The following is a 25,969-nucleotide window of genomic DNA, read 5'->3' on the forward strand; positions in this document are numbered from 1 at the left end:
CTTAACATCTAACCCTTACCCATAAACCCCTAATCCAAACCCTAAACCCTTAAACCCCTAAATTCTAACCCTTACCCTAACCCCTAATCCAAACCCTAAACAATTAAACCCCTAACTGCTAACCCTAAACCCATAAACCCCTAATCCAAACCCTAAACCCTTAAACCCCTAAATTCTAACCCTTTCCCTAACACCTAATCAAAACCCTAAACCCTTAAACCACTAACCTTTACCCATAAACCCCTAATCCAAACCCTAAACCCTTAAACCCCTAAATTCTAACAATTACCCTAACCCCTAATCCAAACCCTAAACCCTTAAACCCCTAACCTCTAACCCTTACCCATAAACCCCTAATCCAAACCCTAAACCCATAAACCACTAACCTCTAACCCTTATCATAACCCTAACCCTAACCCTAATCCAATTTATTTTTCCTTTGTCTACTTTAGTTTTAGTTGTAAACTTGGTTAATTATTATAGTTTGATGTGCCACATAAACTCTATACATTAGTAAGGCATCAGTAAGGCATAATAAATGAGATGCGATAGATTAATTGTCAAAATCAAATGTCTAACAAACAACAACAAAATTACACAGATACATCAAAATCAGTCATTATGGTGTCCGTGATGTCGTGAAGATGTGCCACATGGTCGATCCCATCTTCGCGCTTGACGATCAGGATTTCTTCTGCCGCCGCGTTGTCTCCCCGCTTCTGCTTCCTCAGCCTCTGCAGAAAACTCCTGACGCAAATCAACACCTAATAACTCGCCCATATCAGGTATTGCTCCGGGTACATTCCATTGCGGAGCAAATGGGGTGTTAGGTGTTGCCATGGGGGCATCGTGCTGCTGTGAAGGAGTCATAGTGGGCCATGAAAAATGAGGCTGTGTTTCCGCAACACCACCGAACGAATGTGAGGTCTCAGAAGTATCAGTATGATGACCTGCAAAAGGATACTGATACTTCTGTGAAGGATATTCGGAAAATGTTGCTGGCGTGTAATACATTCCATGACCACGCTCCATCATTTGTTGGGAATATTGTTCCGCTTCAACAGGCTCCCTTCGTCTGCCTATGCCCCGAGTTTCAACACTTGACTGAAGAATGGGAAACTCTTGGGCTGGGAATTCACGCTCTGATGCTGGACCATGTGACACTGGTTCAGTGATTCTCTCTTGCTCTTCAGATATAATTGCTAACTTATCCACGTAAGGCACGAGATCATCAACCGTCCACGTGTTCCTCCCTTGTGGTGACACCATATATTGTAAAGTCTCCACAACTTCACCCTGCAATTAGTAGCGTCAACAAATTAATGCTCATGCTTAAGAAATTAATTAGAAGTTAAACATTGAAAAACAGATAAATACCAATGCAGCTGTGTTTGCATTGTTTGGGTCGACAAACATCTTTGTTTTACGCCTATACCACACCATGTAGTCCGAGTTATAACCCAGTAGGCCCTCCTGTCGAGGATAAACGTCGACCCTAAACTCTGCTCGATTGTTCCATTGACCAATGATTGGGGCCAACAGGTGGAACCAATTCTCATCTTGTTTGCCTTTGAGCGTTATGCCATGGAGATTTTGCGGTTGCGAAGGACACCCGGGAATGGGTTGTTGCAATCCAAATTGTCGTAAAACTCTATCGGGTTGGTGCCACTCAACAACATGGAAACAAATCAGTGGCACCACCGCAAACCAAGCTACACCTCCAACCACACAAATTGGAGGCAACGCTGCCATCACAGTTGCTGTGTATGGCTCCCAGACAAACTGCATATAACAATACGCTTGTCAATTTTCAATCAAACATAACATATTAAAATTCCATTTAAGCATTACATTACGATGTTCTTACCTCATGTCGTTTCATCAAATCCAATTTGCGACGGAAAAGTCTAAGATCATCATTGCCAATATGCTGATTTCCACGTCGCAACCACCTACAATAAAAATGAAATCATCGTTGTCAACACGTTCCATCATTAAATATTTTATCATTCAAACCTAATTTTTTAAACGAAAAACCTGTGTCTGAGTGGTTTATTTTCTATAACGGGAGGCGTCCTCTTTGGAGCTAAGGTCGTGCATCGTTCCCATGCCCACATTTGGATTAAGATGCACATACCTCCGATTGATTTAACTTTGTAATCGGTGGCGCTGCACATCTCTCTATATAAATACGCAAGCACGGCAGGTCCCCACGCATACGTGCTGCACTGTTCAAAGTCACGTAGAAATTGTAGGTACCTTAAGGAAACTCTGCTACTACTTTTGTTAACAAAGAGGACACCTCCTATGAATCGAAGGATCCACGCACGGGTAAACCTTTGTAATTGCTCAATGTTACCCTCATCAATATTTATGTCAGAAAAATGGTGAGCCAACCAACTTAATTTGACGACACTGCCTTCAATTTCCCCTTCCTGTGGTCTGACTCCTAATAATTCTTCACACAAGTCGGCCCAAACAAGATTAGTTGAACCAATTAATGGTGCCCCGTCACTACGCAAACCTAGTAAAACTGACACATCTTGGAGAGTAATGGTAGCCTCTCCGCATCTCAGGTGAAACGTGTGGGTTTCGGGCCTCCATCTTTCAATGAACGCACTAATTAAGGCCGCATTTATCTTTAGGTATCCCATCCTCATGATCCAATAAAACCCACATTGCCGAAGCAAAGGAACAATTTCCTCCGGTATTTGTTCTTCACCTTGATACGTCGGGACTGCTCGCCTGATGTGTAATTTTCTGTCTGGTTCCCCATTCCAAACATGTTCTGAAACATGCTTGGGTTGCATCCACAACACGTCACTATCAATTGGACCAGACCTAGTTTGTATACTTGATGAGCATGACGACGAAGAAGCCATTGAGCCTACAAAATAAAATATAATACAATTAATTGACAATCAAATTTATACAAATTAATTAAAATAAATAAGAAATTATATTCTTTAAATTTCAATAACAAAATATATTATACAAATAACCTAATTCATATATATTCTATAAATAAATTAAATTACAAACAAATATAAATTTAAATATATAAATTAATGACTACAAATAATTACGCGTAAAATAATTTAACATACAAAATCAATAATTTAAAATACGTAAAACTATTCTAATTTAAACATAACATATAAAACTGAAAATAATAACTAAAAGTAACGTAATATAAAAAAATTAATTCTAACCTAATTTAAAATTACTAATTTACACTACATAAAATTATTCTTAATCTATCATAAAATTATTCTTAATCTACTATATACAAAATTAATGACTTCAAATAATTACGAGTAAAATAATTTAACATACTACATCAATATTTTAAAATATCTAAAATTATTCTAATTTAAACATAACATATGAAACTAATAATAATTATAATTAAAATTAACATAATATAAAAAATTTAATTCAAACCTATTTTTTAATTAATAATTTACAATACATAAAATTATTTCTAATGTATCATCAAATATTTAAACTAAATGTAATCTACCATATAAAAAATTTAAACTAAAGCTAATCTAAACTTAATACGTTATGATACCTAAAATTATTCCTAATCTAAAATTATTAAATTATGGTACCTAAACCTATATAAAAAATTTCAACTCAACTTAATCTATCATATAAAATTATTCCTAATTTCCCATATAAAAAATTATTCCTAATTTATCATATAAAAAATTTAAACTAAATCATATCCTATAACATTAAGAATTGAAACTAAACTATACAAAATTATTAACACTACCTACCTAAACTATACAAAATTATTATTATCTTACACTACCTAAAATATACAAAATTATTATTATCTTACACTACCTAAACTATACAACATTATTATTATCTTACATTATCTAAAACCATTTTATTATCAGAATATAAACATATAAAAGAATATATAACTTACAATTTTTTTACGAAAATGGAAGAATGAATACCAAACAAGAACAGCACCAACCAAGCAACAACAGCACCAATCAAGCACTCTTTTCACACAATATTTGTTCACTCTGCAAACTCAAAAACGCAGGCTACACTTTCAGGCCAAACGCAGTTTATAAAGATGAAGAACCACGAAGCGCTAATGGCAACAGCGCTTTCCGGTCAAGCAAGACGCGCCACTGGGAATGACGCTTCCCTGCGCACCTAGGCTGCCTAGCCTGCACCTTTGCTGCTGCTGCTGCAGCTGCTGATTGACGGACAGACCAGTCAAAGCGCCAATACCACTGGCGCCATCCGGTCAAATCGCCAACTGTGTTGGCGCTTTCCTCCAGCAGGTGACAAGTGTCAACCATGCATGAACTCGCCAATTGCAATGGCGCTTCCCATGCAGGGTACGTGCCAAAAGAGCACCCCCTGGGAAATAGCTCAAGAACAGCCCTAGTTTGAGAAATTCTTTGTAAAAGAATCCCAAACAGGGAAATGTGCCCCCAAAAAGACATATCCCAACAACAACCCATCTGCTACTGCAACGTCCAACATTAGATAAAATTATTCACATACTCGAATCAACACAAAAAAGATACTGCCTTTTGCCCTTTCCGACGTCTGAGACTGATGGTGAAGCACCGCCCTAACCCCTGATTCAACTTCATGTAAAATTAATTAAATACAAATAAGTATACTTCGGAAAGCATCTTTCCCGGAAAACCCATTCCGCAATATTAATAAATGTACTCCAGAAATATCATTCATGAAGATAATTACTTTAAAAACATATTTTTGAAATAGTTGTTCTAGAATGTTACTTACACTATTTCGGATAGAGTAGTCCAGAATAGTATAAGCAACCTTCCAGCGCAACTATTTCAGAAATAAGCAACCTATATTCTGAAATGAGTGATTCAGAAATTAATAACTTTTTTGGGTAACTCTATCGGCAATAACATTGCTAATGAATTGTTATTCCAGATTATTTACATATAAACCTCTTACGGAATACACAAATCGGAAAAAAATGTAATAAGAATTTAGAGAAAAAAATGTGATGACGAGGGAACACAGTGAAGGAAGCCTCAAGGTAGGTACATATGGCGTGAAGAGATTAAGGAGAAAATAGGTTTGGGAGAAAGAAAGTTATAATAAGAGTTTCAGTGTGGAAATATTATAAAATTGAGGGTGCAGAAAGCAAAATAGGCTTGCAGGAAGTAAAAGAATAGGCTGTCAAAATGACCAAAGTAGACATTCTATTTTGTTGGCATGTGACTTGAGCAAGAGGTAAAATTGGAATTTGGATAAAAATATTTTTCTGCTGATCGACCATGTAGTGTGTACTAAAGCTTTCACACACTAACTGCACGGACGCATGCGTGTCAATAGTATGTATATAGTTACAACTTACAACCGACAGAATTCAAGGAACAATATAATTTTAATAAATAAATAACCAATCAGCTCCTTTGTATATTATATTTTTTTATCATTAATCAATCATAAAAAAAATTATAAAATAATTATTATAAAAATTAATAAATTTATCATATATGATAATTTTGTCATAATTTTTTTTATAAAAAATCTGTGCATAAACACATGCTACAATGTAATTATAAACAAGCTACAATATAATTATAATAATTCTTTTTTTGGGTCTATAGACTTGATAAATTATTTATTTGGAAAAATTTTTAAAAATAGAAAAATTTGTCATAATATAAAATTAAAAAATAGACATATAATCATATAACTTTTTTAACACCATGGGATGAAATTTTATATGAAAGTTAATTCAAAAGTTTGATTTTTTTAAATAAAATTGTATCATTAATTATTTATAAAAAATTTTGGTATAACTTATAAAATAATTATTATAAAATTAATAAATTTATCATTTATGATACTTTTGTGATTATGATTTTTTTTCGTAAAAAATCCGTGCATAACACGGGCTGCAATGTAATTCCAGAACTAAGTGCAATGTAATTATAAAACTGGTGGATCTATAGGTTTGATAAATTATTTATTTGGAACAATTTAAAATTTTTTGTCATAATATAAAATTAAAAATTAGACATAAATATGTAAAAGAGTATAGTTTGCTGATACTTTTATTATCACAAGACCTTCTAATATTACAAAAGTTAATTCAAAAGTTTGATTTATGTAAAAAAATTTGTATTATGAATCAATCATAAATTTTTTTGGTATAATTTATAAAATAATTATTATAAAAATTAATAAATTTATCATACATGATAATTTTATGATTAAATAACTATAATTTGTGCATATAATATTCATTTATTAAATTATAATTGAAAAGAGTAAAATTATCAAAATTTATAAATCATTCATTTTTTAAATAAATAAATTATTGGTCCAATTAAAGGACTCCAGTTACTTTATATGGTTAACACATTGCTTAAACAGAAGCAAAATGAGAATTTATAAAAGAGAAGGAGAAAAACATAGTAAATACACATGACATACATGTTATGTGAAGAAAAATAAAAATAAAGATGTTCATTTTTTTTAAACAATAAAAATGGTCCAACTCTTTTTATTCAAAAAAAGTAGTTTGAAAAAAAATAAATGATATTTTTATACTTTTTCTTACAATTTTTATACTTTTTAGCATATTTTATTTTTTAATCTGTATAATTTCAGTACTAAAAAAAACAGTGGAGCGGAATATGCAACGGGCGACTTACTAGTAATTATATTAAAATTGTCCAACGCTAGCATGTGAGTCGCCAGGACAGTTTTTCAATTTATTTTCTATTCATTTAATTATTATTTTTTTCTCTGTTTTTTCCTTCAAAAAACCGTACATTACACGAAGGCCAATGTTGGTTTGATTTTATTTGATATGCAGATGTTCTTTGAAAGTATAGATAGCAACTATTGCAAATAAGCTAGTTTCTTTTCTTTTTTCAACATCCAGCATAAAGTAATTAGAATTAGATGAGCAGAGAAAAAAACAAAGAAAAAAAAAAGAAAGCCCAGGCTAGGACGACACTTCACAACTTCTTGCATTAAGTTTCCTTCATTAATATCAACTATTACAGATTCAATAGTTGTGATGTTTAAATCAAATATTTATTCTTGAGTTTAATGATTATGTATTGAATAAAATAATTTTATATTATCATTAATAATAAATTATCATTAATATAAATTTTAAAATAATTATCATAAAAATCAACAAATAAATAATAAATTATGATATGATAAGATATAAAAATATTTTATATTATCAATCCATAATCTATTTTCTCTTAGATAATAAAAATTTAAGTACATATTAGATTTTTTTTTAAATGATAACAAAATTACTTTGAAATAATTTTAATTTAAATATTAAACACATAACTTCATAATAATTATAATAAAAGTCATTATCTCTTAACTTTCACTATTCAAATATAATCCAAAGATTTGTATTTTACTTTTATTTCTCATTAATTAAAATATAAAAAGTTTTATCCTATCATAAGTAGTGTAAACATAAACTTGTAGTTTGCAGTAAAAACAAAAACAAAAACTTGTTGTATAGGTTGTTCTACTTTCTTTTCTAACCGTTAAACCATGATCAATCAACTACAATCAAAGAGTGACACGTTAGCTCATCCTTCAAGCCGTGAATGAGTGAGTAAAAATGATTAACTGTAAATGAAAGTGTCATGTAATTCAACCATAATTCAATAAATAAACTACGTATCACATTTTCAAGTGGGTTCATGACTTAACGTTAAGCATCAATCTACATTCTACAAGATAAGATCATTTCCTGGCCTCCACACCCGAACAAGTTTGTCGTAGAATGAGCAAGTAGCCACCAGTGGTTTGGTATTCCCACCTATGTGATTTGCTTCTCCTTTCTGCCAATCTGCTCCATAGGCAAGAGAATCATGCTTCTTGTAAGTTTCCGACACTTCGGCATTGTTGCCTTTAATGGCGACAATAGCAAAACCATTGTGCATACAAGCAGCCAAAACCAAGCCTGGAATGAAGGGGTGGTGCTTAACCCTCCAAACTCCTCCCCCCAAGTTAATTGAATTAAGGGGTTTTGAGATTGATCTTAAATCCCATACCCTTAGGAATTCATCATAACTGCCAGTTAACAAGGTATTTGGGTCATGTGGACTCTTCTCAATGCAACAAACACCCATTTTGTGGACTTTAGAGCTCTGAAATACCACATTGGGAGGTTTATCTCGCAAATCCCAACAACTGAATTTACAATCATCAGAGCCAGTGTATACCAAATTTGGTTGGTGGATATCAAAGGAGGTTGTCCAAAGTTCATAATCATGAGCTTTCCACTCTTCTTGAATTTCCAGCTTGGATTCAAGAAAAGAAACAATAGACACAGAGCCGTCAGAAAGCCCCACTGTGATGGATGTGGCTGAAGGGTTCCAATCCAGGTACAAGCACATAGAGTTACTGATTTTTTCATTTGTGATCTCCTTTAGATTAACCCCTGAAATAGAACCGATAAAAAATATTAATACAAGGTAAGTGAGCAAAAGAATGAGAACACGTCTCTTAAGCAAAATACAAATTTAGAGATATGATAATTTAGATCTCATGGATGAGTACATCAACAAATGAACAGCATATCCAGCAGGCTGTCGGCCTTTGACACTTCCTTTGCAATTTACATGTAGAGAAACCATATTTTAGCGCTATAACAATAAACAATAGCCACTAACAAAAAAATATACAAGGTAACAAATTGTTATGAGGTCAAATAATAGGCGTAAGTAGTATGGCAGTATTCATACTAGTGCACAAGGAATTGACCTTCCATTTAAAAAGAGGCAATAATAAAATAGAAACAGATTATAATCCCAACAATAGCCATAAATGGGAACCAAACCTGATAGAAGAATGTCAAATAAATATCAGTCTTGTGGTGGGTATTTTAAGACTACATGTTAAATTGTTATCAAACTCTTAAGTCAACTTTTAAATTCCAACAGTTTACAATTCTAAGTACAGGCAGCCAACTAACTCTTTTCTAGATAAGACTTAGGTAGACTTGGTAAACTTGTGCAATTTTGCATAAGCTTGAGTCAAGAAGAGAATCAGCAAGTCTGAAATCCAATGTGATTTTTGACCCAATTGACCCACAGTGAGAATGTTTATGCTTTTGCCCATAGGCTGCTTATGAAGTCAAGGTAAATGCAACATTTTACTCGGGCTCAAATCAATCAAACCCTCACCATAGTCTGTTTTGTGCAAACCAATTGAAGCTTAGTTGTAGCATGAAGTTTTGTTGCTATCAAGTTTAGTGTTGCCAACTTGTCATTCTTTTATAGTGATGATGCCTATGAACTCAGCATCCATTGTGAAACCAAAATCATGAGAATCCAGTGTTGTCAATTGTGAAGAAGAAAGGATGCATGTGAAATACAGAGCTTCGCACAAACAACAAGGACTAAACCTAACATAACCATACTTTCAGAAATTTTAATAATAAGTAATACCATGGACGAACCTTCAGTTTTGGAGACAAATCAAACAATACTCATCTCGAGTACATGCATGCAAGTCCATGTCTGTGTCTCCATTGTAAATAGTGATGGATATTTACCTTGTGTTTGAATATTATTTTCTAAATATTTTTATATTAGGTAAATTTGATCCTATATATGAGTTGGAAAGGACTTCACAAGTTCCCTTGAGACTCCGAGTTTGACAACCTTTTATTTTGATACAGTTTTAAATGCTATTAAGTTTGAATTTGATATTTTCATACTGAAAATAGTGCTTTATAGAAATGAATCAAGGACTAAATCCATACCTTCCACTCCATTACAGCAACCCTCCAGCATTTTAATTCTCAAGTATCCATCAGCATCTGCTTGAGCTAGAAAAGGACTTGCATGCCCGCCAGGTGGATTCCACTTTATGTCAAAAATCCCAGCAGTTTCCTCACTAAAAACCATGTCAAGGTGACCTGGTTCCACATCAACATTGAAGAGTGAAATGCTTCCATGTCGACAGGGCTGAGAACCTTCTTGTAATGTGTAAGTGGATACTGCTAAAACATTATGGTAGGGATCATGTGGACAAAACTCCACAGCATCAGCATTACCCTTTAAATAGCAATGTGCTATGTCCATGCCAGCCAAATGATTGCCAAGCTAGCTTAACAGAAACCTTGCATCACATGTAAACCATGCACACCCACAGGAAAAACAAAAAAAAAATCTGGAATAAAAATTTTTAGTGAGAAAATGACACAACTTTTAGCATAAATAATTTATTGAATTACTGATTGGGAGTTCAATCTTATTTAATAATTTCTCACTCATGTTTTACATAATTACCTTTCACATGTCCCTGATCATCACTTTTACTGAATAAAACCCAAAATAATTTATACAGAAACAGAACATATGACAGAAGAAACAATCAATTCGTAATAAAGCATCCAGCCAAATTAAATGGGATGGAAGTTGCTGGATATTCTAAATGCACAACAGCAAGAGAAGCCTAGATTTTCACAATAAAATTTGGAGTTGATCATAGATACCTTTTAGGGAAAATCAAAGGAAGGGCCCATGAAAAATAAAACCCCATCGAAAAACTATACCCTGGCCTCTTCTATTTTGAAACGTGTGAACCACTTCTACTGGTCTTGTCTATATTGTGTTACTGTGGTGTGTCATGTGTGAACTTTAGTATTTGATTTAGTGTTTTGAGTCAAGCATAATATATTTTGACTCTTCCAGAAAGGGAAAAGGAAAAAGAAAAACTAAAATGATTTTGAGTCAAGCATAATATGATTTAAGTTCTTCTTGAGCAGTTAAAAAAATAAACATTTATTTAAACATGGATGAAATCGATGCTTCGTGTTATAACAAATATCATCTAAATATTACAGAAGGAGAAATGATAACACACTCCTATAACACATTCTCTACTGTTGTTAGTTAAAATTAATTGGGAACTATAAAATGAGTGGTAGCTCACTAAATAATGAGTGGACCATACACAAATTTGTATTGTAGTTGTATTGTAACTTGTTTTAAGCATTCAATATTGTTTTGTCAACTAAATTTAACATTTGCAGTTTGCACCCTACTGGATGTTTGCCTATCTAAGCATCCCAACTTAAAACAAAACATTATTTTTTATTTTCCTTGATTGTTTTAGTTTGCAATTCGATTGCTTCAAGTAGAGGTGTTGTATTGAAGCTACGCAGAAGGATAAGGATGGATTTCCTTACAAATTTGTTTCAACAGATAAAACAAGACCCTTGGTTCAACTTATAGGTAAAAAAAATGTCCTATATTTGCTTTGAAAAAAAAAAAACTACTAGACTGAGCGGGCACTAAAACTTTCATAAGGTCCACTGAAGGAAACAGACACAAATGCATTTCTCTGATCTGTGATTTTGTTGAAGATCTAGGCATGGAAACTGATGGTGGAACAGATGATGAGAAAAATGGAAGTTGATGATGGGAAAGCAGAAGAAGTGCAAGCTTAATTTAAGGACAAGGTTTTGGGTGTACTGATGGAGGTTTTGAACAGAGTGTCCAAGCTTATAACTGCTTTCTTTATTTAACAGAGTTGGTTTACACTTTTCCTGAAGCTATATTCATCATTTTCTTATTATCACTTCTTTTCTTTGTTTAAAATATGTATTTTTTCCATAGGAATCATACTAAAAATAGTAAACTACATTGATACCCCTCCTTTTTCTATCCCTACACTAACCACTATAATTGTTTGAAAAACATTACACTGACACCCTTTATATATTACACTAACCCCTTTAATTGTTTGAAAAAGAAGGAAGGCTGTTGTAAAAATTAAAAAAGCACTGAGATTATGTGCAATTTAAAAAAATCTCAGGGAGTGTCAGCATAATTTATCCTAAGAAAAAATTAAACATTTATGTATTTTGTTTTGCTAAGTTCCTTCTTAGAGATATATCAGTCTGTTGTTGCGTGAAATGATTTTAGCCAAAACATGCTCCAACATGATCCCAAAATAACTTAAGTGATTGATACCAAGAACGAGAATCGGCTTCTCAGTAGTGGGTTCCGAAGCTACTTCAACAAGTGCTTGGTTTAGGTGAAAGTAGAAGAAGAATTTGGATTCTGAAAAATTAAAGTATAAAAGCTGTAAATAAAATGTGTTAATATTTGTAATGATAAACATGCAATATAAACTGGGTTTGTTTTTTTGATTGACTGTGTGCTTAAATTTGAAATACAAATCATATTTATACTTGCAAAATGCAAATAAGCCACGTTTTCCTACTCACTAGCTGCCTGAACGTGAGCTGGAGAGGTATTTGGTAGCTTCTACCCTGATTCAGCAAACAAAATGCAGAATTTGGCAGACTTCACTTGACTCAGTAAGTCATGGTGGGCTCTTCTATCTGATAGTGGTTGACAAATTCCCCTGGATTTTAGGCCTTATCTCTAACTCTTCAACAGTCCTTCCATTTGCATTTTTGAACGTTAAACTGACAAAGGAACCCCCTTCTATCTTCTAGGGAACATGATATTGGTGCCTTCCAACTGATGCCATCTAAAGTTCGAAAATAATGGGATATCTTAACTAAATTAATTTAAATGGAACTCAGCTAATTCTCACGTGCTAAGCATCAACCGAACTCGACTTCTACTAACAAGTACCCAAATGCTTCTAAGCCCAAACTCAGCTAGCTGCATTGGCCCATAACTCTTAATCACTGACTCTTTCCCTGAACTGGGCCTCGAGCCCATTACATTCAAAATTTTGAATTTCAGTTGTCAACACAGTAAATTTTAAGTTAGTTTATAACTGGATAGTAGCCAACCTTAAAACTGATATAACTGCATAATTTGATGACCATTATACTGATGATTATGTACACAAGAAAAGTAATATGCTTAAAGATAAAATTAAAAATTACCAAAAATTAAAAATATTTCTCATTTACAATCATTCATCATATTGACATAGCTTAGACACACAATCACGATAAACCTAGGGGTTAAGTAACAAGTGTATAACAGGGGACTGTGTGAAGTGCAAATTACACAACACCAAATAAAAAGAGGGGAACAGAATTGAGGAGGTTTTAAAGGTCATGGACCTGCAAAAATAGAACAAAGGAGAACACCTGAGAACAGGGGAGGTCACAGACCAGTGAAAACATATGCTTAACTAATAGACTATTGTAACTATATGGTAAATGCTATCAATATACTACTTGGTTTGCAAGAGGTGTTCTTGCTCTTTTCAATGTATATTAAGAATGTTTCATTAGCCTGCTGAAGTGGTTAACAGAACAAAAAACCTTTTGCATAAAAATTAAGGATGGGTAAGAAAGAAATAAAACAGAATCGGACTTGGAGTACATGTCACAAAGAATTACCAATGTAAGGAAACTGATAAATTTAAGTATTGGCTCGTGTACCTGTGGGCTTACTCGTATCTCCAGAACAGATTCTACAAACTGCAAATAAAGTTAAGATAAAAAATAAATAACCATACACCTGTTCAAGGGGCAGAATCACACATCTAAAATCAACACAAACAAATTTAGGGGAAATAAAAAATAAATAAATTCATAAATCATTAGGTGTCAAAAAAAAACCCAGCTCCTTTAACTCCATCACCTTCAATATCCTTGAATGGTTCCACTAAAAGTTATGTTATACATTTGTCTTTATTTCTAAATGTGCACAAGAATCTGGAAAAGACAGTGAAGAGAAGAAAAATAATCTTATCAAGGCACTACTGGTTGTTGCAACAGACAGTGAACATCAATATCTACTCCATTGGCTATAGGTTGAAATTGTATACCAATGCAGCTCAAACAGACACAGCCCAAAGCCTAAAAGCTGTAAACTTTCAGCAACTTATGAATGACGAAACCCCAAGGCCAGAATTTCAGTGACTTTCCAGTGATGAGACTGATCCAACACTAAACCTCCTTCCAAATTTTGGAATAACAGAGAACAAAACTGAAGTGGTAGAATTACTTTCAACAGATGCAGCAAAAAGACTCGAAACTGAACAATTTGTGCTACTTTATGACAGTGAAACTCCACAGACACCAACACAACCCCGTGTCTATTCTCTATACAATGCTGCTTGTTAGTGCTCCACAGACACTCAATAAAAGACAACAGACTTACCCATTAAGGCTTAGACCTTTAATAGTGCGAGGCAACTATGTGTGTTCTCATTGCAGAAACTGCTATTTATGTGTGAACAAATGTGGCCGCTAAAGTGTCAACCCTAAATCTAAAGAAAAACAAACAGGTGATTACTGATTCTGGTGTAGGGTGGCCCCAGTTCTGAATCTTGTTATGATGCTTTTAAATCCAAGCAAGGTTTTAAAAAATGGTCAAGGATGGTGATTTTGGAAACAACATCATGATTGTTAGAGTCTCCATGATTGCAATTGCAACTGCATTTGTCCACAGTTTCACGCAATGTCAAGGATTGTGACCAAATCACAACTGCGGCCACAGTTTAAAACCTTGATTCTGTGGCAGGAAGATCTATTAACACTTTTCATACATTCTAATCCGTGAGCTGTCAACAAAAGAGTATTTGTTTGGTACTTGGGTTGGGACTAGCCATTCCCAAATACACAAATTCCCTGACTCACACGTGGCACAACCGCACAACAATAACATCATTTATTGGAATCCCTTAGTAAATTACAATTTATAGTGCAAGGCTTAAATTGCAAACCCGTCAATTAGCAAATATTTTCTGATATACTGGAACCAACGAATAACAAACCCATGCCAAATAATTGAAATTGCAATATATGGCGAATAGCAAACCCATCGAATACCAAATGCTTCTCTTCTTTCAGTATATATTTTTTTGCCCTTTTCCTTCGCAATATATTGGGAAATTAGTTTCTATTTTTTTCCCGCAAGAAGCATAAATCTTCATAAGCATAAATTCCCCAACTTTGTTATAATATTTCGAGGAGAAATCAAAGAATGAAATGGAAAAAAAAAAAAAAAATAGGGAAAAGGAGAATCGTACTGCGCGCTATTCATAGAGACTAGAGAGAAGCGTGGTTGAACAAAGAAGACGACCACTAACAGCAATTGGGGCCGAAGTGTTGAAGGAGCGAAATTGGAAGAACACTAGAAGCTTTGAAGGAGCACAACATTCGTTCGAACAGGTTTTCGTTCATGCCGAAGACCAGAGGTTTAACTAAGGTTTTTACTAATTAAATTTTAATCAAAATTATATTAAATTTTGTTACTTAAAAAAATAAACCTTACCTTAAAATATCTCAAAAAGTTTGCTGATTAAAATCATAGTAAAATAGCACAAAATCCACCATAGTTGGTAGATGAATAGGTTTCTTAACCATGTTGATAAAGGTTAAATTTTCTAATCGCGCGTATGAAAAAGATTTTGTTAGAAAACGTAAAATTTACTTTGATGATTTCTGCGTCTCGACAGTTAATGTCATGACTTCTCATCGTGTGAATATCTTACTTAAAAAAATATCACAGTAAAATCACAATATATTCAGCATAAAAATTTCAAAAATTAAGCATACAATTGAGCTTTGCTACATATTTAGAAATTACAAGATTTATAAGGTGCTCTGAAATTTATCATGCACACTTCAAAGGCAAAATTATAGTAAATTCAGCATACATATTAGAGAAATTAAGCAATCACAATGAGCGCGTACTTACAAATTACAAGATTTAAAGAGGTTCTTAGAAATTTAGCATACACATTTCAGAGGCAAAATCACAACAATTCAAAAAATATTTCGTGTGTGTAACCGTGTATAGTCACAAACCAAGGCATTGCTTGGAACATACTAACAAGGGCTTGCTATTGGCCCATTGAAATTGCTTGTGGTCCCTATCAAGGAGTTGACAATTTGTTATTATACCAAGAATGTCCTTCCCACAAATCATGTGAAGTCATGATTCCATTGAGTGTCCAAATTTGTGCCCCTTTATTGTATTTTTTTTAAATTGCCCTAGACATAACAATGGAACTTAGCACAATGAAATCTTGATTACATTGTTTAAGTTTTTATTTATCCCAATGGAATTGATTTCGTTGTTCTGTTTTTTTTAAATTGAATAAAAAGAAAAAAATATATTTTGTGTCTTTATTGATTGAACATTGTCACACTGTATTTATTGACTAGACATTGCTTTTCCTGAGACATATTGACTGAACAATGCTTTTTTTTAAGATGTATTAACTAAACATTGCTTTTTTTTTCTTCTTCTTTCTAATACGCATATCAACCATATTAAATATAGACGTAGTCTAAACTGTCTATATTGTCGGACCAAAGCTATCGCGTTCTCCTCTACCTCGGAAAACTATACCTCTAAAACCACCTCTGTCTGAGCCACCTCTACCCTTGTAACCACCTTTCTGGTTCCCACTACCTACTTCATCAAAATTTTCATTTGAACCTTCATTTACATCATCGGTTGAGGCATTTGTCGTGTTCCAGCTACTATTGCTTCTCCAAGTGATGTTTTGATTAGCATCACCAAATCTAGAATTCCAATTACTTTGCCCAAATTAGAATCTTTATTTCCAGAATCTCCAAAACTCTAGTTATAGTTCTTGTTTCATTCCCAGCACTCCAAGAGGATTTGTTAGAGTTTTAATTGGTATTGCTTGGATAAGAAGCCTAGTTACCACTGGTCCAAGAGTTCCAATTGCTTTTCTTGTCCTAATGTTCACCATATTGCTAAAAACATGGAGAGTGTACTTGTTGTTGTGTATTACAATGGTGACATTATTTCATCATCTGAAGGAGTATCTTTTGAATATCCTATTGGTTCTAAAGTTGTTAGAATAAGTGAGGATATGATGCTTGATGCTTTAAGAAAAACAATTATGAACACCATCGGAGGTAGCAGAATTTTACTTGACCTTTTTTACTGCTAACCTGTTTATCTAGGTGATGGTTGTATTGAATAAGAGTTTGTGGAGCTTAAACGCGACAATGATGTGAGAAAAATGTTTTTTTTTATCTTTTCAAAATTTAGTAGTAAAGGTCTCATTGAGTTGAATGCAACTTTTGGCCAATCTCCAGATGAAGTCTTTGTCCTGCTGTGCAAACCTAGGAAACCTAGATCTACTAATGAGATCATTGTTTTGGTGCATGATAAATATGTGTAAACATGTTTTTATTTTAGTCCTATGCTGGTTTTTTTTAAAGAAAAGTTTGTATTATCAATGCTCCTTTAGTTGTTGATATTGATGTTTGTTTTATGAATCAATTGAAGAAGCAATTGTTGTTACTAGGCACATGTTGTTTAAACAATTTTTGAACACAAAAATAAAACTAATTCAACCACAATATAAATAAGAAAATGTCAAAACAAGAAAAATTGTTCATAATACATCAAAATAACTAATAATACAAAAAGTCAATTTCCTTTGTCACCCTTCTTACCACCCTTGTCACCATCCTTGCCAGTTCTCTTCCTGCCTCTTTGTGTGTCAAAGTTGCACCCAATTGCTAAGCCCTCCTGCAACAATTTCCAAGCTTGTTGTATGAGCTAATGATGATTTGTGCCCTCTGGCACAACTCTGAGGTTCAACAAGCTCTGCATAACTTCTGTTGCTATCCAAAATCGATCCTGCAATAATAATTACTTTACAATTAGTAACTATTTTTTTTAGTGACAATGTGATTGAGGTCGTACCCGAATCAAATAAATATTAAAAATGCAGTATCTAGGAAGTGATCCTAGGTCGTCTCCCAACGAGCAATGGTCAACCAAACGTTCATAACAGATTGTAATAAAATAGTAACGAATTGGGGGGGGGGGGTTGTTTGTTTTTGTAAATTAAACAGCAAGTAAATTTAAATTAGAAAATATCAGAATTAAAAAACGTTGTTTCCCCTTGATTCACAAGCAAGTCTCTTATCCTAGGTTACGAGGATTTATCCTTTATCAGTTCAACCACTTAATCCAACCCTAAATTAAATTACTAAGCAAAATTTAACATAAGGCATTCATTATGTGATTAAGCAACACATACACCAATTAATCATGAATGAAACTGATCATTAAACATGAACGTAAATTAAGCGCAGAGACAATTAATCAAGCACTAAGCATGCATGGATTAATAGCAACAAATACAGAGTAATTGGTGAAGAGAAAAAACTGATCAAAATTCAATAGTAATAATAAAACCTCAAAGAGAGTTGTGCTTGATCCTCAAGAGAAAACAACACTAGAGACTTAGTTTTCCATTAATCAATAGAAAACGCAATTGTAGTAGAAAACGAAGAAAACTGGAATTATTCTCCAAAACGAAAAAAAGCTAAAAACAAAAGAGAGAGAGCCTAAAACTAGAACCTTGGTGCTGTTATATAGTTCTCAGCCCCAAAGCTTACAAATCTGTTTTAAGTCCAAGCCCATAAATAAAATAAAATCTTGATAAGATAAGATAAGACAAAATCTAGATGAAATAATATCTAGATGAAATAAAATCTATATAAGATAAGATCTAGATAAAATAATATCTAGATGAGATAAAATCTAGATATGATAAGATAAAATCTAGATTAAATAATATCTAGATGAGATAAAATCTAGATAAGATAAGATTTGGTAGAATAAAATTGTCTGCTCTCTTCAAGTCCAAGCCCAATTCCGGATTCAAGCCCAATTACTTATAATTCTCCTGAAATTAAATTAAAAACACAAAATTAATCTAGTAGGCCCAAATGATAAAACTACATAATTAATTTGAAAATTAAGGCTAATCAGTAATTAAAATGGTGACAAAAAGGGTTAAGAAATATGAGAAAATGATGACACGTCAAATCCCCTCACGCTTAGCCTTTTGCACTCCTGGGCAAAATAAAAAAAAACAAAGCAAGGGACAAATCCAGAGACATTAAAGAGAAACAAACAGACACAACAACAAGTACATATTTCTCAATGAATCTCAAGGAATGAAAAGAATGGGTAACATGCAACACGTAGAGAGTTAAAGAGTCAAGGCCGTCATGAAAATCATCCAAGCATCTCAAACATGGCAAGATAGTAAATCAACTCAAGAATGAAAAGTGATAAAGCCTCACAAGATATGCACTCTATCTCTCAAGTGTCTAGGCTACTGTTTACTTTCAGATCACCCATGAAAACAAACACCACATAGACTAGGCAAGACTCTAAAATTGACAACCACATCACAAGCACATGCACATGAGGATCAAAAGGTCTTTTAAGGTTGTAATGGGGCCAAGGACAAGGTAGATGAAAGTATGAGATGGTAGCTAAAACCCAAAGGAATAGAGGAGCAATGGGGAATAAGTGGGAAGTAAGAAAAAGTAATAAACCCAAAACCAAAATTACAAATTAAGCTTTAAAAAGTAACCCAAACAAAATCAACCAAGTCCTCAAACCAATTCAAGTCTTCAAACCAAGACCTCATTTATTCAACCTCATTCTTTTTCTATATATTTTTTTCTTTTCTTCTTCTTTTTTTTTTTTTGAACGTGAACAGTAGCAATTGAAAGCATTTGAAAAATAAAGCAACAATTAGGCAATATATGTATATACATCAAGCATGGCCAACAAAAACATATCATCCAATGAAACATACCCCCCCCCCTTCACACTTATTCCCAGAACAATTCCAAAGCTCCAAAATTCCTTAAAGGTAGGGTGAAATCATGGTTTTTCACTTAAGGCTTGTAATGAGCTTCAAAATAAAGAAAGGGGAACATCAACTCAAAGGGGCTATCAAAGGAATTAATTCAAGGTAGGCTCATTTGGCTAGAGGCTTATAAGAACAAAATGCCTAAATCATCTCCCAACATGCATGTGAAGCAAGAAGTATCAACAAGAGTAAAGCCAAGGCTATTGTGCAAGCAATCAATGGGGCAAAACACACCGAATAAAATAGATGATGATGGCTCAAATTCTCACCAAGGGTAAATCTATCACTTTCAATTCGAACTTTCAAAACTAACTTGACATGTAGAGAAAAACAAGGATTCAATTCACAAAATGCCAAGAAACTCCTATTTCAAAAATAATTACCTATTACCTGTACATAACCTATAATTCAAAGAGAACATGCAATGTTGTACACAAAACATAAAACCAAAATAAACCTAGAAATCCTAAAAAAATTAAACTAGAATACCCAACAAAATTAAAGAACAATCTTCTCCCCCCCCCCCCCCCCCTCACACTTAAACAACACATTGTCCTCAATGTAGCACAATCATAAGATCAAGAATAATCAAAGCAATCAATAAATTTGGACAAGTGCAATAAAAGTAAAGAAGGAGACAGAAAAATAAAACTCCCTAAGTCATGGCGGAAGAGAAGTAGGGTGAAGTAAGGAGGTCTCCTCCACCACTACATCCACTAAGGAGGGATTTGTGAGGAATGGTTTCAGTCGGTGTCCATTGACCTTGAAGCCCTTATCTGTGGATTCACTTTTGATCTCAACTGTACCATAAGAAAAAACATTAGTCACCACAAAAGAACCAATCCACTTTGACCTCAACTTACCACTCATGAGTCCGAGCCTAAAGTTATACGATAAAACTTTCTGTCCAACCACGAAGTCCTTCTTAGCTATCAAGCTGTCATGGAACTTCTTGGTCTTCTCTTTGTAGATTTTGGAATTCTCATAGGCTTCTAAATGGATTTCATGTAGCTCACTTAGTTGCAACTTTCTTTCCTCGCCAGCTTGATCAATAGAGAAGTTGCAGGTCTTTACAGCCCAGTAGGCTTTGTGCTCTATCTCTATAGGAAGATGACATGCCTTGCCAAAGACAACCCGATAAGGAGACATTCCTATGGGTGCTTTGTAGGCAGTCCTATGCGCCCAAAGAGCATCATCCAGCCTGGTGCTCCAATCCTTTCTGTTCGGCTACACAATCTTCTCCAAGATCCTTTTTATCTCTCTGTTTGAAATCTTAGCCTGCCCATTAGTTTGGGGGTGGTATGGTGTGGAAATTCTATGCACGACCCCATACTTTTTGAGCAAGGCATACATGGATCTGTTACAAAAATGGGTGTCTTGATCACTAACGATGGCTCTAGGGACTCCAAACCTGCAAAAAAGATTAGATCTAACAAAATCCACAACAACTTTAGCATCGTTAGTTCTGGTGGGCTTGGCTTCCACCCATTTTGAAACATAATCAACAACAAGGAGAATATAAACAAAACCAAAAGAGATAGGGAAATGCCCCATAAAATCTATACCCTAGACATCAAACAACTCACAAAATAACATGGGTTGTTGAGGCATTTGCTATCTCCATAAAAGTGAGCCGCCTGTTCTCTGACAAGGCTCACAAGTGCTACAGATTCTCCACGCATCCTTGAAGATGGTGGGCCAATAGAAACCGTAGTCAAGCACCTTGCAAGCTGTCCTCTGTATGCCAAGATGGCCACCTGGTGCAGAAGAATGACAGAATTACAGGACCAAGTCAATCTCATGGTCTGGAATACATCTCCTAATAACCTGGTCACTGCACAACTTCCACAAATAGGGGTCATCCTAAATATAATGCTTAGCATCGCTCTTAATTTTATCATTTTGAGCTTTAGATGCTAAGGGAGGAAAAACAGAAGCAACCAAATAATTCACAATATTAACAAATCAGGGAGTGAGGAAGGAATCATAAATACTATACAGAATGTACAAATGGTCATCCGGAAAATCATCCCGAATGGGTGAGTCCTCAGACGCATGCTCAATCCTACTCAGATGGTCAGCCACGAGGTTCTGTGCACCACTTCGATCATGGATCTCCAAATCAAACTCTTGGAGACAAAGCATCCACCTTATCAATCTAGGCTTTGATTTAGCCTTCTTCAACAGGTATTTCAGAGCTGCATGGTCAGTATAAACAATAACACGAGTACCAAGTAAATATGAACGAAATTTTTCAAGAGCAAAAACTATCGCTAATAGCTCCTTCTCTGTGGTAGTGTAATTTTCTTGAGCAGCATCCAAAGTTCTGGAGGCGTAGTAGATCACCCAAGGCAGCTTATCAATCTTTTGAGCAAGGACAACTCCCAATGCGTAATTGGATGCATCGCACATTAACTCAAATGGGGCTGTCCAATCAGGTGCCTAAATGATAGGGGTGGTAGTCACCGCACGCTTAAGGCAATCAAAAGCCTTTTTGCATCGGTCATCAAAATCAAACTCCACCTCCTTTTGTAGCAGATTGGATAGTGGAAGGGCCACTTTGCTAAAATCCTTGATAAAGCGCCTATAAAACCCTACATGACCAAGAAAAGAACGAACCTCTCGCACACAAGAGGAGTAAGGAAATTGTGAAATAACATCTATTTTTGCAGGGTCTGCCTCTATGCCCCTACTGGAAATGATATGCCCTAAAACTATACCTTGTTCTACCATGAAGTGAAATTTTTCAAAATTCAGCACAAGGTTAGTTTCAATGCATCTATTAAGAACTCTATCCAGACTATCCAAACATGCATCAAAAGAGGATTCATAAACAGTACAATCATCCATAAACATCTCTATGCAACTCTCTAAAAAGTTACTAAAAATGCTAAGCATACACCGTTGAAAGGTACCAGGGGCGTTGCATAGGCCAAAAGGCATCCTCCTATAGGCAAAAGTGCCAAAGGGATAGGTGAATGTGGTCTTTTCTTGATCCTCAAGAGCAATATGAATTTGTAAATAGCCAGAAAAGCCATCAAGAAAATAGTAATGAGACTTACCTGCCAAGCGCTCAAGCATTTGATCAATGAAAGGCAGGGGAAAATGATCTTTTCTGGTTACCTGGTTCAGCCTCCTATAATCAATGCAGACTCGCCAGCTGTTCTGCACTCTTGTGGGGATAAGCTCATCCCTTTCATTCTTGATCACTGTGAAGTCTGTCTTCTTAGGAACCGCTTGGGCTGGACTCACCCACTGGCTGTCAGAAATGGGGTAGATGATTCCAGCTTGTAAGAGCTTGGTCACTTCCTTTTTCACCACATTTAGAAGGACGGGGTTGAGTCGTCGTTGTGGCTGCCTCACTGGCTTAGCTCCATCCTCTAAAAGTATCCTATGCATGCAGGTAGATGGGCTAATACCAGGAATGTCTGCTAAAGTCCATCCAATGGCTTTCTTATGCTTCTTGAGAACTAGCAACAACTTCTCCTCTTGCTCAGCAGCAAGGGAGGCATAGATGATCACTGGAAATTTTTCCTTGTCCTCCAAGTAAGCATATTTAAGGGTTGCTGGTAAGGGCTTCAACTCTGGTGTGGGTGGTGGCTGAACAGTGGGAGGAACCAGGGTAGGAGAAGAAGAAGGTTCCTTAGCCTGTACCTCATAAAGCAAGTCAGAAGTATATGAACTTCCTGCAACATGGTTAGTGCATTTTGACTCTAAAAAATCAACATCAAGAGGTACAACACCCAGAAAATCAGAACCAGACTCAAATTCAGATTCATTCTCAGCATAAAAATCAGATACAGGATCAAATTCAAACTTAGATTCTGATTCAATGCATAAGGAATGATAAGTATGCAGATCAGATAAAAATGGATGTTTCCTACCATGAAGAACAAAATCAAAATCAAACATATAATTATCAACAATCTGATCAATTATCTCAGCACGAAAAACAGAATGATCCTCATATGGATGTTTCATGGCATCAAGAATGTTAAAATGAACAACAATATCATCAAATTTCATAGACAATGTGTCAGCATAAACATCTATCTTGGTTTGGGCTGTTTTCATAAATGACCTGCCTAAAATAATTGGAACTGAACCATGGGAAAATCCCTCTTCCATATTAAGAACATAAAAATCAACAGGAAAAATAAGTTCACCAACTCGAACTAGCACATCCTCTATGAAACCTGCGGGGTAAGCAACACTTCTATTTGCCAAATGAATCACTACATCTGTAGATTGCAAAGGTCCAAGAGATAAAGAATTGAAAATGGACAGAGGCATGACACTAACTGATGCTCCTAGATCTAGCATGGCATTCTCAAATTTACTGTTCCCAATAATGCAAGGTATACAGAAAGTACCTGGGTCCTTACATTTCTCAGGAATGTGAGGAACAAATTTACCTATCAATGCTGAAATGTTTCTGCCCATGCTAATCCTTTCATTGCCCTTGAACTTCCTTTTGTTAGCGCACAACTCCTTTAGAAACTTGGCATATCTTGGAATCTGCTTGATGGCATCTAGCAGAGGTATGTTCACCTCTACTTTCCTGAAGGTCTCCAAGATCTCCTTTTCTGCTTCTTCCATCTTTTTGTTTGGAATTGCTCTAGGTGGGAATGGAAGGGGGATAAGAGGCTGTTGTAAGTCAGAATTATTAGAAGAAGGTCCACCTGCATGAAAATTTTTGTTAGGAAGCTTTCTCTTTTGTGCAACTATCTCATCCTCTTTTTCAGGTGTAGAATGAAGCTTGACAAGTTCAGGTGCAGGTGCTGCTACTGGTGGAGGCACTTGAATTTGGTTGCCAGACCTCAAGGTGATGGCACTCACATTTTTTGGATTCTGCACAGTTTGTGAAGGTAATTTGTCAGAATTTTGGGACCGAGCTTGGTTCAACTGAGTAGCCATCTGCCCCATCTGATTTGTCAGACTCTGAATGGAGGCTCTTGTCTCTTGCTGAAATTGCATATTCTGGATGGTCATTTGTCTCACTAACTCTTCTAAAGAAGGTTGAGGAGGAGCCTCAGTTGTTGGTTGTCTTTGTTGTTGCTGTATTGGAGGAGGAACATATGACTTGCTTGGACCAGCAACATTCTGGTAAGAAGTGGCAGGCTGTTGTTGTTGTGGAGGACTTTTCCATCTCAGATTTGGATGATTCCTCCAACCTGGATTGTATCTATTGCTTGAAAGGTCATTATTATTCTGCTGTTATTGGTTTTGCTGCTGAGGAGGTCTATTATAATTTTTTGCAGCATAAGTTTCAGGTTGCTCATTGACTCCAGATTGTTGCAAAGAAGGACAGAGATCTGTATGGTGATCTGCAGAAGAACATAGACCACAGACTCTTGCAACAGGTGTAGATTTCTGATTCATGGCAAGCTGGGTTACTAGGTTGACCAAGGCATCAAGTTTTCCTTCAAGCTTTTTATTTTCAGTAGATAAGGATGAATTCGTGGCCACCTCATGGACTCTTCTAAGGACAATAACATTATTTCTTGCACTGAATTGTTGGGAGTTGGAAGTCATATTCTCAATCAAATTCCTAGCTTCAGCAGGGGTCATATCACCAAGAGCTCCACCACTGGCAGCATCAATCATACTCCTCTCCATGTTGCTAAGTCCCTCATAGAAATACTGTAGAAGAAGTTGCTCAAAAATCTGGTGGTGAGGACAACTTGCACACAATTTCTTGAATCTTTCCCAGTACTCATACAAGCTCTCTCCACTAAGTTGCCTGATTCCTGAAATATCTTTTCTGATGGCAGTCGTCCTAGATGCAGGGAATAATTTCTCCAAGAACACCCTCTTAAGGTCATTCTAGTTGAAAATGGACCTGGGAGCAAGGTAGTACAACCAATCTTTTGCCACTCCCTCCAGAGAATGAGGAAAAGCCTTTAGAAAGATATGATCTTCTTGGACATCAGGGGGCTTCATGGTGAAACAAACAATATGGAACTCCTTAAGATGCTTATGAGGATCTTCACCTGCAAGATCATGAAACTTGGGCAGCAAATGTATTAGTCCAGTCTTGAGAACATATGGAACACCCTCATCAGGATATTGAATGCACAAGCTTTTATAAGTGAAATCAGGTGCAGCCATCTCCCTAAGAGTCCTCTCACGAGGTGGAGGTTAAGCCATGTTCTCAGTATAAATATTAGTAATGGAATGCTCAAAATCCGAATATTCAGAATCACCCTCAATAGAATGCTCAGAATGCTCAAAATGCACAGAATGACCAGGATGCACACTATGCCTAACTAATCTACGAAAGGTTCTATCTATTTCAAGATCAAAGGGTTGTAAATCACCTGGATATCTC

At 35.2% G+C, this 25,969-nt stretch overlaps 3 protein-coding genes and 1 non-coding gene across 5 annotated transcripts; 1 reads left to right on the forward strand and 3 right to left on the reverse strand.

Annotated features, from left to right (window-relative positions):
- Nucleotides 1-525: 525 nt before the first annotated feature.
- LOC114367634 lies at nt 526-1,511 on the reverse strand. The gene is made up of 2 exons (XM_028324818.1): nt 1,378-1,511; nt 526-1,296 (listed from the first exon to the last, which is right to left on the reverse strand). The coding sequence occupies exons 1-2, from the start codon at nt 1,441-1,443 to the stop codon at nt 613-615; spliced, it is 750 nt and encodes a 249-aa protein (XP_028180619.1). The 5' UTR covers nt 1,444-1,511; the 3' UTR covers nt 526-612.
- Nucleotides 1,512-1,909: 398 nt separating this feature from the next.
- Nucleotides 1,910-2,921, reverse strand: LOC114367633 (serine/threonine-protein phosphatase 7 long form homolog; the record flags this gene model as incomplete). The annotated part of the gene is made up of 2 exons (XM_028324816.1): nt 2,038-2,921; nt 1,910-1,952 (listed from the first exon to the last, which is right to left on the reverse strand). Coding segments are annotated over exons 1-2 (888 nt in total), but the record flags the coding sequence as incomplete, so codon positions are not given.
- Nucleotides 2,922-7,576: 4,655 nt separating this feature from the next.
- On the reverse strand, nt 7,577-15,183 carry LOC114368045 (diphthine methyltransferase homolog). 2 transcript variants are annotated; one of them, XM_028325384.1, is made up of 4 exons: nt 14,998-15,183; nt 13,403-13,441; nt 9,785-10,143; nt 7,577-8,458 (listed from the first exon to the last, which is right to left on the reverse strand). In XM_028325384.1, exons 3-4 carry the CDS (start codon nt 10,104-10,106, stop codon nt 7,746-7,748), a joined length of 1,035 nt encoding a protein of 344 aa, XP_028181185.1. In that variant the 5' UTR covers nt 10,107-10,143; nt 13,403-13,441; nt 14,998-15,183; the 3' UTR covers nt 7,577-7,745. The 2 variants fall into 2 exon arrangements, with proteins under 2 accessions (XP_028181185.1, XP_028181184.1); XM_028325383.1 differs by having other exon boundaries at nt 9,785-10,194.
- Nucleotides 15,184-25,303: 10,120 nt separating this feature from the next.
- Nucleotides 25,304-25,410, forward strand: LOC114369011. Its single transcript, XR_003657473.1, has one exon. It is a non-coding gene; the product is annotated as a small nucleolar RNA R71 (small nucleolar RNA).
- Nucleotides 25,411-25,969: the final 559 nt, after the last annotated feature.

The sequence above is a fragment of the Glycine soja genome, chromosome 9, assembly GCF_004193775.1.
Source record: "Glycine soja cultivar W05 chromosome 9, ASM419377v2, whole genome shotgun sequence".
In the NCBI taxonomy this organism is placed as follows: domain Eukaryota; kingdom Viridiplantae; phylum Streptophyta; class Magnoliopsida; order Fabales; family Fabaceae; genus Glycine; species Glycine soja.

What these genes read in the sequence shown, in the direction of transcription:
- LOC114367634 (XM_028324818.1), bottom strand. Translation starts at nt 1,443, where the DNA reads ATGGTGTGGTATAGGCGTAAAACAAAGATGTTTGTCGACCCAAACAAT. An exon ending in ATGCAAACACAGCTGCATTG is followed by an intron (nt 1,297 to 1,377) that starts GTATTTATCTGT and finishes TACTAATTGCAG; the next exon opens with GGTGAAGTTGTGGAGACTTT.
- LOC114368045 (XM_028325384.1), bottom strand. Translation starts at nt 10,106, where the DNA reads ATGGACATAGCACATTGCTATTTAAAGGGTAATGCTGATGCTGTGGAG. An exon ending in TTGCTGTAATGGAGTGGAAG is followed by an intron (nt 8,459 to 9,784) that starts GTATGGATTTAG and finishes GTTCTATTTCAG; the next exon opens with GGGTTAATCTAAAGGAGATC.